This window comes from Chiloscyllium plagiosum, unplaced genomic scaffold (assembly GCF_037043375.1).
Source record: "Chiloscyllium plagiosum isolate Xiang-an unplaced genomic scaffold, Cpla_swu_hap1 HiC_scaffold_8, whole genome shotgun sequence".
Taxonomy (NCBI): Eukaryota; Metazoa; Chordata; class Chondrichthyes; order Orectolobiformes; family Hemiscylliidae; genus Chiloscyllium; species Chiloscyllium plagiosum.
In genome coordinates this window covers 88,028,518-88,047,658 of record NW_028270146.1, presented here as the reverse complement: position 1 = coordinate 88,047,658, position 19,141 = coordinate 88,028,518, and the positions used below count along the sequence as shown (strand labels likewise).

The 19,141-nt window shown below is 39.0% G+C and overlaps 1 protein-coding gene across 2 annotated transcripts in view; it reads left to right on the top strand.

Moving 5' to 3' along the window:
• Positions 1 to 17,690, top strand: part of map3k9 (mitogen-activated protein kinase kinase kinase 9) — a 143,425-nt gene extending 125,735 nt beyond the window's left edge. For both annotated transcript variants that reach the window (XM_043698138.2, XM_043698137.2), the window contains exons 9-11: positions 5,788 to 5,900; positions 7,869 to 8,660; positions 9,776 to 17,690. In XM_043698138.2, the coding sequence (XP_043554073.2) occupies positions 5,788 to 5,900; positions 7,869 to 8,660; positions 9,776 to 10,254 (1,384 nt within the window). In that variant the 3' untranslated portion in view covers positions 10,255 to 17,690. The remainder of the gene's footprint in view (positions 1 to 5,787; positions 5,901 to 7,868; positions 8,661 to 9,775) is intronic.
• The last annotated feature ends 1,451 nt before the right edge of the window (positions 17,691 to 19,141 follow it).

Genomic DNA, 19,141 nt, shown 5'->3' with positions numbered 1-19,141 from the left:
AATACTCCCTACTTGCCTGGATGAGTGTACCTCCAACAGCACTCAAAACGTTTGACACCGTCCAGCACAAAGCAGTCTTCTTGAATAGGCACTACTTTCACAAAAAAAGCACTCCACCACCTACACTAATTTGCAGTAGTAGTATATAATCCACTGCAGAAATTCCCCATGGATCCTTAGACAGCAGTTTCCAAACCTCAGCACTACAGTGTAGAAAGATAAGGGCAGCAGGTACATAGGACAAAACCACATGCAAGTTCCCCTCCAAGCCAGTCATTATCCTGACTTTGAAATGTGGCACTGGAAAAGCACAGCAGGTCAGGCAGCATCCAAGGAGCAGGAGAATTGATGTTTCGGACACAAGTCCTTCATCAGGAATGTGCCCGAAATGTTGACTCTCCTGCTTCTCGGATGCTGCTTGACCTGTTGTGCTTTCCAGTGCCACACTTTTCAACTCTGATCTCCAACATCTGCAGTCCTCACTTTCTCCCTGATTTTAAAATATGTCAATGTTCCTTAGGTCACTGGGTCAAAATCTTGGAATTCAAGAAGAACAGTTCAAGAAGGTAGCTCACCACACCTTCCCAAGGGCAGCTAGGGAGGGGAAACAAATACTGATCTAGTGAGAGAAGCTCATGTCCCCTGAATGAACATGCACTTTCAAAAAAAGCTATTTTTGGATGTCTCAGTGCCTTTTTCCTCATACTTCTCATTTTCCTTTTTGTTATGATTAATATGTAGATTAAAATCTCCTATGACTGTGAGTACCGCTGTACCTTTCTGACATGTTCCCATTATGTTTTCCTTTATACACCATCCCACCATGCAGTGACTGTTAAAGAGCCTGTACACCATTCCAGCAATTGACTTCTATCATTTCTTATCTCTGCTCAAAACGCTTCCAATCCTGGTTTCCTGAACATAAACCATCTCTCATGATGATGGTATCAGCACAATAAATTATCAGAACCACCTGGTCTACCTATTCCTAGCTTCATGTTCTTTCTAAATCTCATGTGCTGTCCAATATTCAGGTCCCAGTATATGTCATCCTGCAGTCTGGCTATCGGATCATACTTACTTGTTTATGTAAGTTTATTTGCGCAAACAGGTCATCTGTGTTTTATTTTGAGTGCTGCATGCATTCAGTTAGAGACCCTTCAGTTTAGTTCATTTTGTTATTTTTGTAATCAGTTGATTTGCTTGTAGATTTGTACTTTCTACCTCTTCTGTTATCATCTCCTTATAATTTCACACATTAATACTTTTCTTTATAGATTTATCTCTCCTGTTTGATTAACCACATCTTCCTAAATTTCAGCCCTTACCCACACTATTTCATTTCATACCCTCCCTCCTTCTCTCTATCTTTTTCCACAGGCAGTAGCCTTTGTGCAGCTGCCCAGCTATAGATCTTATGCTGCCTAAGTTGTTTTAATGCAGCTATTGGTGTATTACACCTACTCCACGAGATGCATAGGATGAAAATGGTGTGGTAATAATAAAAATAATAATAGTTATCACAATCCTTCCTCACTGTATGATATTGGCATCAACGAAAGGGACGTGGTTGTGGAGAAGGTTAGATATCATCTCTGGTAGATATACAGAAAATTGTTTTCACTTTGGACAGTTCAGAACTAGGACCAAACATAATAGATTTTCACGAACAAATCAAATGACCAAATGCATGAGCAACCTATTTATCGAGGGAAGGGATAAAATATTTGCTGCTGCGAGCAATCTGCAAATGGTGACATTGCTAGAAAAGACCAGCAGATCCAACAGCCATTTAGTGAGAGAGAAACAAAGTTAAAATTTCAGGTCAACATATTTTCGGTTTCTATTTCTTATTCATTCAGAGAGCGGTTCAAATGTCAAACCACTGCTATGACATGCATTGGTTGAGTCAAATATGGAGGGGAAGCTCAGGAGAAAGAAATGGTAGGATATCTGACACTGTGAGGTGAACTAGGATAGTAGAATAGGATGTTGCCTCCTCAAAATGTGTTCTCTGCAAAGTCATTGAAAAGCTTAATTAGTCATGTATCCATTTTACAAAATAGAATTAAATATAAAATTTGAGTATCATTTCAAACTCCAGGTGTCTGGAGTTAAAATCAAATAAAAGATTTATCTAACAAATCATGATACAGTTTGTGTGATTCAGTCCATAACATTGTCAGAGTGTCCTGCAATTGAGTGGGTAGAAAGAAGAAGAAATAAAATGCACAAATTGCGCAGAGTATTACTTATTCTAAAGGTTTACACTCATGAGTTTAATGTAATTCTCAAACCTCAAAATAAATCCATTCCATTTTTACCTTTGAGCAAATAGTATTTGAATCAGTTCTGTACAGGCAGACTGAAGTGTTCATAGATTTCTTGTTTCGCTTGAAGGTGCAATATTTTGTCTGCTGTATTCCTAAGAAGAACTCAACAGCAATAGTGTTCAGCATTTTTCAGAAGAAATTAGATTTTCCCCAGATGAGAAAGATACATTGGCATCAGCAGTTATCCTGTGATTGTTAGGAATATTTAACTGAAGTTAGAAATTGTTGAATATGGTAGTTACTTTGTGTTTATAAAATTGGAGGTTGATGTCTAGCAGAAAGGTCAATGACATATTAATTTCTGTCAATATTCATCAAATTAATTTCAGTTTGCTCTGGAAACTTCATTCTATTTTGTTTTGCTTCTGGACACAGGACCAGATGATGTAAATTGATTTGGAAATTAACCTGGAATAAACTTGAATAGAAAAATCCCATCCTCACTACCCAAGAGTAGCCACAGAGAGTTGCAAAATGTACTTTTAAGATGTAGAATGGACTTTGGCCTTGTTCAGACAGAATTCACTTTCCCTTGCAGTAGCTAAATGTAATGCTTATTGTTAGAAAACTATAATTTAAAAGGAACTGCACTCCTTGAGAAAATGAGGTTTTAAAAATGTAAATGGGCAAGGCCAGCATTTGTTGCCACATCCCTCATTTTACTTTGAGTCAACCATATTGCTCTGGGTCTGAAGTCACATATAGGCCAGACAAGAGAAGGATAATAAATTTCTTTCCCTAAAGGACATTAGTGTACCCGTTGTGTTTTTATGACATTCAGTTATAGTTTCATTACCGAGACTAGCCTTCATTTCAGAAATGTTTTTGTTTAATCAATTGAATTTAAAATCCAACAGATGCTAAGTTAAGTTTGAACCCTTGCCTCCAAAGCATTATCCATATTCCCCCTAATTGTGTTCAACAAAGTGAAAAGTTGTTGCTATCCCAAATTTGGTTTTCATTGTACCCTTTGTCAAAGCTTTCTATCTCTTATTCATGAGGACAAAATGCAAGATGCCATGGAGAATATACCCATTAACGCTGATTGACAGTTAACTGCCAGGCATTGTTAACTGTCAATGAAATACCTCAACCAAAGTCGACTTGTTAACTAATCAGCACTGACTTCTCATGAGTATAAATATTGTTTATGTTGTTTATTTGTACAATACTGGCGGTATTGAAATTATCCTGATCAGTGCAAGCTGAACAGCTTTGACAAAATGTTTCCTTTTTCAGCAATTCTCAAAATGATCAATCATTTTTCTGTAGCATTTCTTCAGTCATTTTATAGCTGTGACTCTATTTCAAAGCTTGAAAAGTGCCATGACCCAACAGTAGCAACTAAGATTGGAGAGATTTTGGGTATGGTGACTGAGAATGGTATGTTACTGGAGATCCAGGATGAGGTTGGTGGGGTGGGAAGCAAAATCTTTAATCTTAAGGGTTTTTTTGAAAAACCATATTTGCACTGGCTTTTTTGAAGTAGCAATTGGGTGCAGACATGATGGGTCAAATGTCCTCTTTCTGTACTATAACAATGCTGCGATACTGGCTGTCCAAGTTCTGTCATTAGGCCACAGTCACCATTACAAAATTATGCAGATGTGAAGAGGCTTCGTAGCTGTGGTAACAAGGTCAGAGATCTACAGCAGCCACTGCTGCCTTGAAGTTTGTGACCCCAAGAAATTGTGGACTTGATTTTCAGTTTGAGAAACCCTGTTCTGGGATATTCTTGTAGAGTTGATTTGGAGATAGCAGTAGGCTTTATCTATTTGATAACATACTCAGTCAAAAGCTTGACTCGTTTATTCAATCAAGACTCTACAACTTGTCTACTTTTTTTGTCTGCATTGCAGCTTGGCACATTTGTGGATTCACAATGGAATCATAAGCAAGTCAATCTAAATGCACGGCATTTCTGTGCACAATCAACTCTGTAAATGATCCCAGTATAATATTACCTTAATAAGCCCTTCTGCATAAAGCTTCATTATAAGATGGATTCAAAAACATTCTACAGAACATCAGGCCAAGATGACTTCCGCTAACTTGAGATAACATGAATTTATCATGAGTATTGTTTACTAATTGTTTCATTAAGCCATGCAGACCCTGACATTGTTATCACCTGGACTTTTACTTGTAGGTTCAAAAATATAACTGTCTAATAAATGTATTTTTTTTATTTGGAATGTTTGCTGGTGAGATTATGCAGTAAAATTTGCATGAAAATTGTCAGCACATCTAAGCCACAGGGTGGCATGTTACATTTTAATTAAAATGGAAAGGCGAAGGTCTGTAATTAATGTTTGGATGAACAAGTGCATGCTTGTTGAATCTTTGAGTCTTGGTCCCATCTGGATTTATTTAAGATGTGATTGCAAAGCTCAAACAGACAGGAGCTTACTAGTTGAGTGAAAAATACCAAAGCTGCATCAGATTGCATTATGTTAATTTCCAATTATTTGCAACATTGACAACTAATTAACATGATTGTTAGTCAGTAGAGGCTTAGTAAATTGTAAGAAAAACGCTCCATGCCTCCTTTTAGCTCTTGACCATACAGAGATATTGGACGCACTTTCTACTATGTTCAGTTCAGTGTGTGGATAATCAAATCACACTGGGGACTAGTGAACTAATTAATCCTCTTGGTCAGCATCCTTAATGATAACAGTATTGCTTTGGATTGGTAATTTATATTAAGATAATCTGTAATTTATTGAATATAAAAATAGGAAATGGAGTGGACCATGTGGTCCCTTGAGCTTGCTCTGCCATTCTGTACAATAGGATTGGTAACCAATTGGTTTAACTAAGCATCTTTCTTGGATATCACATCTCCAGGGATGGAGTTGAACATGCAGCTTCTTGTTCAGAGGTAGTGACTCTGACACAGTGCTCCCAGTCATGGAAGTTCATGGTTACTCCTTAGCTTTAATTCCAACTTTATGAATACTCCCATTATCCTTGATTCTCTGAGATTCCAAAAAACCTGTCTGTCTCAGCCTTAGCCGTCATGGTCAAACTGGATTGCATCTAATAATGGTCAGGAAAAACTAAGGGGTCCCATGGTAGAAAAATGGAAAAATGACACATGGGAAGCTTATCCTCACTCCAAGCCCACCTCTCACTGCCTCCAGAAATTTTGATTTCAGCTGTATGAAATTTCAGATGGAGCGTTAAAGAGAGAGAAAATAGATTTACTGCTATATTGTCACGTCCCTTGGTGAACACATCAATGTTGACAGGAGACCCCCACCCCACCCCTGCAGAAGTATCGCAGTTAATGTGTCGCTCCAGGAGGTGAAGACATGGGATGTGTGCCATGAAAAGCGATCATCTTGTACTCGTAAAGAGAGAGAAACATTAAATGTATTGAAGCATGTCCTGCAAACTATGCATACACTGATCATTACTGAGTTATTTCTCTTTATTTCCCTTCTCCAAGCCTTAAGCACCTGATCGATGGAAACAAGCAGTGGTCCTCCAGTGCTCCCAATCTGGGGAAAAACCATCGACCCATTCCTACTGTCCCAGAGTTTGCCAGCCTCATTGAAATAGGTACGGAAAATGTGCACCATTTTAAAAATTAAATTTTGTTGCATTAATTGTTCATTTTTTTGTTTTGTTTCTATTCTTCACACATTCTTTGCTGAAGGTGCTAGGTTTTACTGGGTAAGCTGTTCCACAATGGTCAGCAGATCCACCAGTAAATGATTCAATTGGGCTATCATCGCATGGTTTTATCAATGAGCATCAACAGCTTAATTGAGCTTACTGTTTGTGCCAGATCTTGCAGTTAGCCGTGAATTAATGGCTCCAACATTCATTATTTTTCCAGTTACCCGCAGAAACTTCTTTGTAATTTATGGGAAGTCTGCCATTCTCTATGTGAACAAGATAGTTGCGTATGTTCAACTAACCAAGTTGATGAATCCTCAGAATGCAGATCTAAGTATATAATTGCAAATTATGGGAGGGCTCATGTGGTGCACTGGTAGTGTCCCGACCTCTGGGCCAGGTAACCTTGGCACAGGTCTCACCTGTAGTAGATGTATGTATATATTTCTGCACAGATTGACTAGAAAGTACCTGCAACAGAGTTGCTAATATCCTTGTTCCCTTCTCAGTCATTTCTGAACAATAAGCTTTTGAGAGGAAAATATGTATGTTTTTAATTCCTCAAGGTATGGGCAATTTGGGAGCGGCAGCAAGCATTTAGAGAGTTTAACAAAAAAAGTTTGTTTGTTCACCCCCAAATATAACACAATAGTACTGATTCACACAGTCAGAGTCATACAACATGGAAACAGACACTTTAGTCCAACCAGTCCATGCTGAACATAATCACAAACTAACCTAGTCCCACCTGCCTGTTCCTGACCCATATCCCACCAAACCCTTACTATTTATGCACTTATATAATTGTTTTTTAAACATTGTAACTGCCCACATCCACCACTTCCTCAGCAACTTCATTCCACATGTGAACCACTCTCTGTGTAAAATATTTTCCCCTCATTTCCTTTTAAAATCTCTCTCCTCTCACCTTAAAATTATGCCCCTTAATCTTGAAATCCCCCATCCTCGGGAAAAGACACTTAACATTAACTCCATCCATGTCCTTCATGATTTTATAAACTTCTATAAGGTCACCGTTCAACCTCCTACACTCCAGTGGACAAAGTCCCAGCCTATCCCGTCTTTCTTTATAACTCAAACCTTCCTACTCTATAACATTCTGCTAAATCTCTTCTAAACCCTCACTAGCTTAATAATCTCCATTCAATGTGCATGCTAACCATATTTTCTTTGAGTGTTTAAGAGAACAGTCCACTATTACAGGTTAGTGCAAAGAAGTTAGCGATTCATGTGATTGTCTTGTTCTGGAAAACACATGTTGCAGGCCTAATAAAGAAGATACCTTCCTTCCTGAATTTATCAGGATTCTCTCAAAGAGGTTGACTTTCTGCGGGCCACAGTGTTAGTTTTGTAAACAGGCAGGTCCGGTTGTTGTTTTCGTGGACCTGAAAAAGAAGAGCATGGTGACTCTGCACTGTTACAGTCTCTTGTCCTTTTTGAGGCCTATGTATTCCTTTCCTTTCTATTTGGAAGTCAGGAATAGGATGTGTCTTCACTGTGCTTAACAGTTTAGAGAAACTATTTCCTCTCGTGGATCGTGTAGATAAAGGAAACATGATCATAAATTTAGAGCTAGAATACTTAGACTGAAATCGTGAAATGACTTCCCTCACAAATAGAGTGGAAATCTTAAATTCTCTCCTTCTCCATGAAGGCTGCAGATGCAATGGAAAAATGGAACTGGGTCTGAAATCAGCCATAGTCCAAATTGAATGAAGGATAAGGCTTGCGGGACTGAATGAGCTGACTCCTAAACTTTTCCTGAGTGGTAACAATGGCTGAGATTTTGTAAAAACTCCAACACTGACAATACCGGTGAGGTGTGAAATACAAAAGAGTGTCTCTCATAAAGAAACCAGATTCAAGATGCTTTTCTTTTACTTGCAGAGCATGAAGATGGTGACACCATTGTTGATTTTGATGTAACACTACAACAACCTGCTTTACACAACCAAGCCTACCTCTCTTTACCATTTGACAGAAATGATGGGGAGGGTGCTGTTAGTGACAATAATGAGGATCCTACTCCAGTAAACTCAACTACTAGCACCCCACAGCATACTCCCACCAACAGTATAAAACGAGGCTCACAAAGGAAGAAGTGTGATTTTGTCTTCCTGGGTTGTGGGGCTGTCCTAGCAGCAGTGGCTTTGGGATTAGATTTGCTTGAATTGGGAAAATGTCAGATTTTGCAAGATGATGTTGAACCAAAGGAAGAGAAGAAAAAGAAGGAAGGCATTTTCCAGCGCACCAGCCGACTGCGGAGGAGCACCAGTCCCCCTTCTCGAAAACTCTTCAAGAATGACGAAGCAGTTATTTCCTCCTTTGATCCATCTTCCTCGTTGACATTGCTCTCATTGTCTTCCATTTCTGAATGCAACTCCACAAGATCTTTGTTACGTTCAGACAGTGATGAAATGGTGGTGTACGAAATGCCTACAACCCCAAGTTTGATCAATGAGAGCTCCAAGTTTATTACCAATCATCCTTTGGTTGATATAACCATTGAGCGCTTCAAACGTGACCCTAAACAATCATTGACTCCAACTCATGTGACAAAAACCACTACCACAGTGCACTGGGGTCACAGGCGAACTCCTTCTGATGGTGCAATTAAGCAAGTTCCCCAGACTCCAAGCTGCATGCCATCCAATGGTACCTTGGGTTCCATTTCTACAGGTAGGTGTTTGGTATGTTATAATAAAGTAGACAGTTTAACCAATACAGTTCCTTAATCAGAATTTATAATATCTTGGTCCTAATGTTGTAAAATGCATCTTCCTTTTACTTGTTGTTTCTCATGAATACAAAGTCCAATTACTTTGAATTCTTCACAGTTTTCTTACCCCACTGCTCGTGTGTATGTGTGTGTCCCAACATGCTGCCTTTGTAGCCATTCCAGTCCCCATCCAATAAAATTACTGATCAGCTCTTGCACCTTTCCAGTGAAAGCAATGAACTCCATGATGGCACTCACTGCGTGGCTCTGTTTCCATTGTGAGTTGTGGTATGTCACCAGAACACAGATCTGTGACTAATTCATTCTATGTGTATGTGTGTGTGTGTATTTGTAAGTGGTGGGAAGAACAGGATTCTAATGTGTTCTCAAAATATTGCCACATTGAATTTCAATGAAGATTTTTTTAATGATCAGTAAATGCACCTTCTAAGCAACTTGCTGTAACATATTGAATGGTGCAATTATCTTGTGTATTTAGACACTTATTACATGTTGTACAATGGTAACTTGGAAAGGGATGGTATACCCATGAAAGCCATCCTCAATTAGAAGTAGATAGCTGTTGGATGAACTAGTTCTATTGCCAAGTAAGCAGAAGCATCCAATGTCGCCTGCTCTCTCACCAGGTCCTAAAATATCAAATTTACTTTAATTCACTGAGGAGCCTGAAATGGAATGGACTCAATTAAAATTGGAGTTCAGTTCAGGGAGGGGCAGGAAATCTGCAGAAATCATTTGATGGCCCATTCTTTCTAAGAGATTGAAAGTAAATGAAAATGACAGAGAAAAGAAGAATAAATATATTTCCGGTTGATAATACTAGTGAAAACCACACTGAATACAGCAAGACCAGAGGTAAAGTCGAAAAAAGAAAGTGAGAAGCAGAGTAGTAGCAAATACATCCAAGGCTTCATCCATTTAATCCCCTTGGGAGCAATGCAATTAATTACTTTCTTTATTCTATTCCCTGTCATTGCCTTATAATTCGTGTTTATTATAATGGAATGGGAAAAGATACAGATTGGTAGAGATTAATATTTCTGTCTTCTTTAAGGTGTAGGTAAAAGTCCAAGCCCCAACAGGGATCCAACGGAGGTTCCGCGCTTGCCTGACCCCAATCTGGTTTTTCCACCGACTCCGAGACGGAGGAACACAAAGCAGGATTTCACATTAGAAAGACCCAAAACATTGGAATTTGTACCAAGGCCACGTCCATCTGCAAACCGTCAGCGGTTAGACCCATGGTGGTTTGTCTCGCCCAGCAAAACATGCAGTAATTCCCCAGTCAACAGTTCAAGCACTGAAACACCATCCAATCTGGACTCCTGCCTCAGCAGCAGTGGCACTGTGGAGGATAGGCCGGGGCTCCCCCTCTTTCTGCCTTATAGGCAAGGACTCGGTAGCTATGAGCGGACATTATTAGACACAGATGTGGAAGGTCAGAGTCAGGATGGGACGCTTCCATTGTGCGGAGCAGAGATGAATCCACGCAAGGCAACAGTCTATGAGCTACAGCACAATTTCTGGTCGTAGCAGCATGCGGTACACCACACAAATCCACGAAAGGAACTTGCACTGGGAATGCACTTTTATGAAAAGATTGGCTTGAACTGAATGCCACTTAGTGTCATCCTAGGATTTTGCCGAAGTTCAAACTTGGATCCAGGATTCACCAAGCCGACAGCAAAAATAAGCAGTTGGATGCTGTTCAGCTGGGTTCCTCCATCTTATTCCCAAAACTCATCTTGTACTGTACACATCGAAGATCTCTGTGTTACCATCCTCATTGACCTTTTGGCTTGGAATCATGTTGTTATGAATCAACGCTAAGTTCATGTTGCATTTGTTAGTAGAAAAAACAATACGTCTGTATTCTCCTGTGTTGTAACCTACTTAAACAAGTTTCAAGGCAAGCACGTTAGCAGATGCTAAAAGCATAAAGCATGACCAATCGAGATTTATGTACCTTCCAATAAGCTATAAATAGTCTCGAATGAAGACGTGTTAAACCATGCCTGTATTTTAAAAGAATCTGTCCATTCATTTCTTTTCCTCTCTGCAAGTCCATTGTTTCACCCCTGAATGATGACAAGAGCAGTTCAGGTGGAGAGAGGAGAAGAAATTTGTGCCACCCCCCCCCCCCCCAAAAAACCTCCCGGCTAGTTATGGTGGATGATCATGATTAAAAGCTGAGAAACTCAGCGGTCTTGCAATGCAGATAGTATCTGTGAAGTGAATATACAGCTCAGAACTTTTTTTTATCACAAGTGTAAGTCACTCGCAGGTCCCAGCAGGAGGGTGAACACAAAGTATTGATTTTTTTTTCAGCGGCTCATGTGTCATCCTCTTGAGCCAATTTTTCTTGCTCTGTTTACTAAACCCTCTCGCCTTTCCTGATGAGCACCCATTTTAAAGAGGGTTTTATCTTCGCATGATTGGTGAGAGTAAATAGACGTTTCTGTCAATCTGTCAAACTGCATTGCCTCACCTGAAGTAGTTTTTTACTGATTTACAAAGAAAACTGTATCCGGACATCAGCTATTAAGAGAAGTATCATCTTCAAAAGTCTTTGGGTCAGCAATGCAGCTCACAGTTCCTCGGTCTGTTGAGTATAATTGTATTTGCTGAATCAAAGGATTGGGAACAAGTGTTCCAGTGTTCATCTCATGTCCCTTGTATAAGTGACCACTTGTATTTAATGCTCTTTTGTAAGTATATATTGCACTGAGACCTTGAAGGTCAAAGATTATGATATTATTAATAACATGTAATGGAAAATTGTCAAAGGAATGTTTTATTGTTAGCTGTGAGGAGACAGTATCCCTTTTTGTTAGCCTAAGGTCCATAGGCTGGACAGTATTTGCAAAAGTCCACAGTCCAGAAGTCAAATCTTTTATCCATGCCTTTCAATATAAGCCAGTGTTACTTGCAAGCTTCCTGTGGTGGCTGCTTCCAATAATTTTTCAACAAATGATACCAGAGAATAATGAGACATGTTGACAGAGGGGTTGCTATATGTGGGACTGTTAGTTCTGTTCACGCTGTAGGTTTTATTTTTCTTCCATTTTCTCTGTGAATGCTGCAATAGCCTTGCCTACCTATAAAGTTCCATGTACTTCTCCTGGGGAACAAAAAGTAGGAGTAACGTTGTCTGCTGCAGAAGTGTAAACCTGTCCAAGGGCATAATGGTGAGAAGCAGGGGAGCAAATGGTCTACTAGTGATATTACGAGTACCAGTAATACAAGCCAGAGTTTGACAGGATGAAAATATAGTACATCTTCATAGTGTGCACTCTGGTAATTTAACAACTCCACAAAAACTGCTCACTCACCAATATATTGAGCATACAGCTCCAGGAAACAATTTCTAAAATGGCATAATTGAAGTGCGTCTTTTTTTTTTGGTTTTATTTTCATTTGTACTATTTGTAAGTGTGATAACTTTGTGGGTGTAGTTTATAAGTCAGAAAAACATAACAGCCTTATGTTATTTTCCTGGCAAGAGACATGTAACTTCCAGAAAGGATAGTGTTTCGCACAGTCAAATACGTGGGATTCACAGTCTCCCAGTTTCACATTGTGATGGTCCGAGAATAACTTTCAGCTAAAACTGACAACTCTCTTCATCCTACCTTGAGTCTGTGCAATTCCTGCTGGTCAACAGAAGGTATAGTTGCAGAATGCACAAGCCATATTGGAGTGCATGGATGTCAGTGGCATTATACACTCTCTTTATAATTTTGATTGGAGAAAAGAAATGACGAGTAAGGAAAAAAGTAGGATTGCAGTCTTTGTGATTAAAAAGTGCTGTTACATTCTCAAACAGACATTTCGATGTCTATCCCCATTTATTTATCTAGAACAACAACAATGTTAAGAACTAAACTGGATGCAGCAAGTACCTCCTGATCTGACCATTTAAATGTATCTATTCTCTGAGAACAGTACAATGTCTTGTTTCCATTCACTTGTTTCTTTTGAAGGGAATGTCTGAAACCTTTGGTTTTTGCTTTACTTCAATCTTGTGCGCTTGAGGCCAAAGAGAAGATTTTTGAGTTTGACCATTCCATTTTTTAAAGCCTACCTCCCTGTCACATGGCTCTGGCATACAAATATTTGACCTCGCAAAGGCAAATGTCAATTTTTCTTTGGATTTGTATTTTCTTTGTCACCGCTTTCTGACTTTTAAATATTATTGGAGTGATAATCAGTCTGACGTCACACTTACACACACACTCATACACGCACTCTCACACACACTCTCACACACACATGCAAATAGAATGGTGGCTGTTTCACTTCATGAGAGAGTATTGTCAGCACATTCTATTATATCTGAATGCTGGTGTGTCTCTGACATATCTAACTAAAGTGTGATTTAAAAATTTTATGCCTTTCCTAGTCAAGTCACAAATGTACTTTTTAGCTCTCGGTCAGCATTATATTGCTATTACGTGAATGATCAAATAGCAGTGGATATAGGTAGGGATGTGTGTGGGTCTAACTAATGATTCAGCACTATTTAGAGCGGGGTGGATAATTGTGACTCCTTCTGCATATTCAAGAGATAGAAACATCATTCTGTTAACAGCATGCTCATAGCAGCATATAAATATTATTCCATATATTTAATAAAATAGAAGGTAGAGCAATGTGTCTTTGAGACTTTTAGCTACAGTGACTGATTTGTCCAAGAGTGCACAGATTTTATGGTGAATCGTAGAGTCAGCTGCCTTTCAGAGCTGCTCACTACGAAATAGGCAGCCAAGTTGCTTCTATATTGAGTGGTATTCTATCTGCTGGGCTGTTTGGAACAGAATTTAATAACAAAATACAAATGATGTTTAGCCAACTGGTGTTAAAGATCATTGCACAGGAATCCAGTCAGAATGAACAACTCCCAGTTATATTGCTCACTAGGTCAAAAACTAAAAGAAAATGAAAAGCTGAACATAAATGCATTTTGGAAATGTGAATTAAATGCTGAAATCCCTATCTACTTAGAATTGTGCTATTTCTTACTCTGCGGCTTTTCGGGTGCAAATAAGAATGCGGTCAAAATTTGAGAGTTCTGATTGAGGATGTTGCTATAAGAGCCACAAATGTGAGACTCCTCTGTATAAGTATGTATCCTTTCCAGCAGAACTATAGAGCCATTTATATGACCAGAGCAAGTGCTTGCTGTGCCCATGATCTTCAGAATACCAGTAGGAAAGTGGAGATCTTGAGATCTCTTGAAAGCAGAGCACTGCCTCCACTTGAATTTGACCCAGAAGATGCACTAGATTAATCTCTGGGGCAAAACTAGATGGCAGTGTAGCTGTAAGTAAATTCAAACCAGCAGCAAACTGCCAGCCTGCTTCTGTATTGCTGTGCCTTTATGCCTATCACCTGAGAAATAAATGCTGACACAGGTAATTAGTGTGCTCAATCTCCCCACTCAATCTCACTAGGGTACTTTTGTTAACTGAGAATGGACAATGTGTGATGTGTCAATAAGAAGGCAGTCTGTATAAAAATGACTCCTAACTTAAAGGTTTAGTGAAATGATGGTCAGTTGTGAGACAGGAGCTCGAAGGGTTTTATGGGTCTCAGTGGAATAACAACAGAATGAAATGTTAAGTTTTCTTTCAGCTCAAGACCTTGTTGAAAGAAAACTTGAGGCATAAAATAGGGAAGTCTCTGGGCATATTTGATTATCCAGTCTAACTGATATATTGCCAATTTATTGATTATTGAGCAATTGGTGTCTGTGTTATTGTATAAATACAGCATAGGTTTGAAAACTGCACCTTAAATCACCAGGTGCCCAGTACTGACTTAAGGAAAATGTTCTGAAGAGAAAACTTGATCTCACTCTTCCCCTGTTCCAAAGGAGATGGGCAAATTCTGTTAAAGTTATTTAAATTAAGACAAAGTCACTTTATTAAGAAAGTGCAGGCCTTTGCACAATCTTCTTATAGAATATCTTTGGGTGCTGGATTGACTCTCGCCAATTTGATTTTGAAATCCTTTCACTGCTGTACTATTTGTCATTGTTATAAATTTAACTCATGGGTGGCACAATGCTGATTAAAATCTATTGTCTGCTTTAACTTGGCAACATGGATGAACAATAGTTGAAAGCCTGTGTTGAACTACCAGCTTATTTAATGAATTCGCACGTGTGTTTGTTTAATTAAGCACATCAACTGTTAAATCAGAGACAGAAAGACGTACTTTCATAATGAGACAATGAGCTGTTTAAAGTGTTGCATGAAGGGCCAATCAAATGGACTGTGCCACTCAATGGCCAAACCAGAACCAACAAATTTTACTAATGAGCCAGTCGTTCTGAGATCTTCCATCCCACCCTATCTCACCTCACCTACCTTCAATTTAGCTTTGAGCAATTTTTGATTGCACTTGCCTATAAGGGTAATGAGATGGTGCTTTATTGTGTGGAGTTGCTTTCAACTTGTGTTGACCCATTGCTTTTATCAATGGGAATTGAGAGTTGACCTTAGGAAGTGGGTGGTGGGTATGGACATCACAGCTAGGTCATTAACAAGTTGTTCAGGTCAGTAAGCCCAATAAAAAACAAACCCAACAAATACTGACATTGCCTTTTTTTTATTACTGTGCTGCCTCAGAGTCATGGTGCTTCCAATGCTAATGTGATGATTGTGAATAGCTGCTGTTGCTGACCCTATACCAACAGCAATGAGGAGTGATACTGAGAATCTCTCCTGACGTAAACTGACTCAGAGACCTTTTCCCCTTTGCACCATTGCCAATGGATAATGATGTAGATGCCCCTTCTCGCTGATATCAATGAATTGTATTTTGAAAAGAATATTTGAAGTTTTACACCATTGGTTACTCCATAGCAAGTGGGGAATAAATATTAAAGAGAGATCACTGGTCGGTAGAAGAGATGACATTGTCAACTCTCCTCCACCCAACCTGTCACTTAACACTTGCCTCCTTCATATTTGAGATGGAGGTTCATAATGGCGCTGGTTAGACAGAGATTGCTCGCAAAACAAAATGGAAAGTTTCCCTCAGTGATTGAACTCCGTTCCCCTTTCCTCCATACAATTTTACGGCTAATGCATTTATTCTTGAGGCTAATTCACTGCTGAATGTTCCATGTATAATATGAATGCCAGAAAGGCACATATTTCCTATTGCAAATCTGATTTTTGACGATATCAAGTTTCATCTGATTTTGAAGGCTGTGAAGTGATAATTACTGGCTGGTTAAAAAGGCTGTGTACACTTGCTATTTCAAGAATTGAGTTCAGATTTGTACCATTTAATGGCCTGGGAACAAGTCTACCCTGATCTTTATAATAATTGTTCGATAAAATCTTAATGTTTAATACTGTGGCTGTCTTGGTGTTTTATGGTCCTTTGCAATGTAAGAAATATAACTTGCTTTTTTTTTAAGCATTCTTTGCGTTTTCAGGGGTTCCTGATTGATTTAAGAGGACAGTTGGGTGATATACAATGTCTTGTGACACTCCCGATCAAAACAAATTGTGGGAGCAAAATAAATGACAGATTGAAGGCAACATCCTGCTCCTGGTAAATCAACATCCACTTAAGTGCAAAATGACTTCACTGGGAATTAGATTGTGGGTGAATGTTGAAAGATACAAATTACAAGTATACAGTTATAATTTGATCATCTGACACTAATTAGAAAATACCTTTCTTCATTTAAAAATCAGATAGCTAAATGACATTGGGATGATGAAAGATGTCCAGTTAATTGGATTTGGGGACCAACAACTAATGAACAATGAAATAACTCGTGCACAGTTGCAACTGTTGGTGTTCTATTATTTTATCTGTCTGTATTTAAATTAACAATCCCTTTTTAACCATTATGAAGTTGTTGGTGTTTGACACAGACAACTTGTTTCTGAATCTCAACAATTTTGTAGTGTCACTCTGCAAATGGCAAATGATTTAACTACTGCTTTCGAGCATTGTGTCAATCTTCTAACGTGAAATGTCAGTGGATTCCACTTTGGTATCCAATTAAATAAATCTAGGTGCTGGATATGTAGCAGGATGTACAGCAAGCACAGTGGACAGTGAGCCAAGTACTGAACAAATAGAGTCTATTTGAAAGGAGCCTGTTCAAACTGTAGCAAATAGAACTTATGACTGAAACAGCAACAATGTCACCTGATCAGTTTTTTTTCCTTGTGTAATAGAATTCAGTGAGCGGAATGTAGTTACATAAGCTCCATTCTGGCCAAGGTTAGTCACCACAGCAAATAACTCCCCTCCCATCCCATCCCATCCCATCCCTCCCCACTCTTGATCTGGTTTTTGCTTAAGTCTTGTTTTTTTACATAGTTGGACTGATTTGGATTTCTACAACACTGCATACTGATCGGGATCATTGAACTGCTTTTTATTATGTTATATATTTATTTGTTGAAAGTGAAAAATATTTTTCAAGCTCCTAACTGAAATAGTCTGAAGTAGTTTGGAATATTTGAGGGGAAGCGACTTTAACTACAGAGCAAATGCACTATGGTCTTATTTATTGCACAGAGAAACATATGTATTTGCCATCCTTCACACATCAGGAACAGACCTTTCTGTTACTCACTTCTTTGATTTGAAGTGTCTCCTCATGTTTTTTGATGTGAACTTATGTTTGTCAGTTAAAATGACAATAGTTAACAAAATATTTCATGGTTTGGAAATATCACTGTCTCATCTTGTCTGGTTGATGTAAATTGATTCTGTATGTATTTTGCATTTTTTAATTAAGTTATGGTTTAAGAGAAATAGAACATATATTTTTGTTTAAAAAGAATCAAATGAAGTCATTTGTTACTTTTTTTTTTAAAGAGACACCACATAGCCAAGCAGGCTTGGTTTATTCGTTAAACCTACCGTTGATCAAACTGTTCAGCCTCATCTCAGCACTAAATATATCAACTTGAATAAAATTTCTTGTATGGTTAAAATTGTGGCCACATGTATTCATTGCTAAACACAGCATTATTCAGTGTGTGTTAACTACAACTCAGATGATAGTGCTTTTGCCCATGAGCCAGAAAGGTTCAGGTTCAAGTCCCACCTCAAGACATGAGCAGATAAAGCAAGGCTGATGCTCAAGTGGAGCATTAAGAGACAGCTACAAAGTTGGAGATGCCATCTTTTGGAAAGATATAAAACTGAGACTACTTTTCCTTTCTCAGGTGCCAGGTGAGGCAGTGGCAAAGTGGTAATGTATCTGGACTAGTAATCCAGAGGTACAGACTAATGCTCTAGAGATATGGGTTCATCTGATTGTGGTTGTTAGAGGTGAACCACCTCAGCCTCAGAGGTGCAGGAGTTCCTCAGAATAGTGTCACATGCCCAGTCATCTTCAGCTGCTTCATCGATGACCTTCCAACCATCATAAGCTCAAAAGTGGGGATGTTTGCCAATAAGTGAACATTGTTTAGTACCATTTGTGATTCATGGAGTCATACAACACGATATCAGACCCTTTGATCCAACTCATCTATGACAACCAGGTTTCTTAAACTGAACTAGTCCCATTTGTCTACATCTGGCCTATGTCCCCCTGAACCTTTTATATCCATGTACCTGTCCAAATGTTTTAAATGTTGTATTTGTACTTGCCTCTGACATTTTTCTGGGAGGTCATTCTATATACGCACCACCCTCTGTGTGAAAAGACTTCCCCTCCGGTCCCTTTTAAATCTTTCCCCTCTCATCTTTAAACCTATGCCTTCTAATTTTCAATTCCCTACCCTGGGAAAAAGACCTTGTCTGTTTACCTTACTTATGCCCCTCATGATTTTATAAATCTCAATAAGGTCACCCCCTCAGCCTACTACAATCAAGTAAAGAGTCCCAGGCTATCCACCCTCTCCTTATAACTCAAGCCCTCCAGTCTCAGTAGCATCCTTTTTTGCACCCTTTTCAGCTTAATAACATCCCTCCTATTGTGGGGTGACCAAAATTGTACACAGTACTCCAAATGTAGCTTACCAATGTCTTAACTCCTCAGATACTGAGGCAGCCCGTGTTCAAAGTAGCAAGACTTAAACAACATTCAGGCTAGAGCTGAAGACTGGCCAGAGACTAGGTTCCTGCAACAAGTAACTCAGCTCCTCACTCCCCTTAAGACTGTCAACCATCGACAATGCACAAGTCAGGAGTGTGAATGGAATACACTCCTCTTGTCTGGCACAGTCCATTTGATTGGCCCTTCATGCAACACTTTCAACATTCACTCCCTCCTCTGATGTATGTTGACATCTGCTGGACTCACAGCGACAACTCACCACAGTTCCTTCAGCAACACCTCCTAAACCGGCCACCACTACCACCTAGAAAACAACAGCAGTAGGCACATGGAACACCACCCCATGAACAAAACAAGTGAGCTTATCTATCC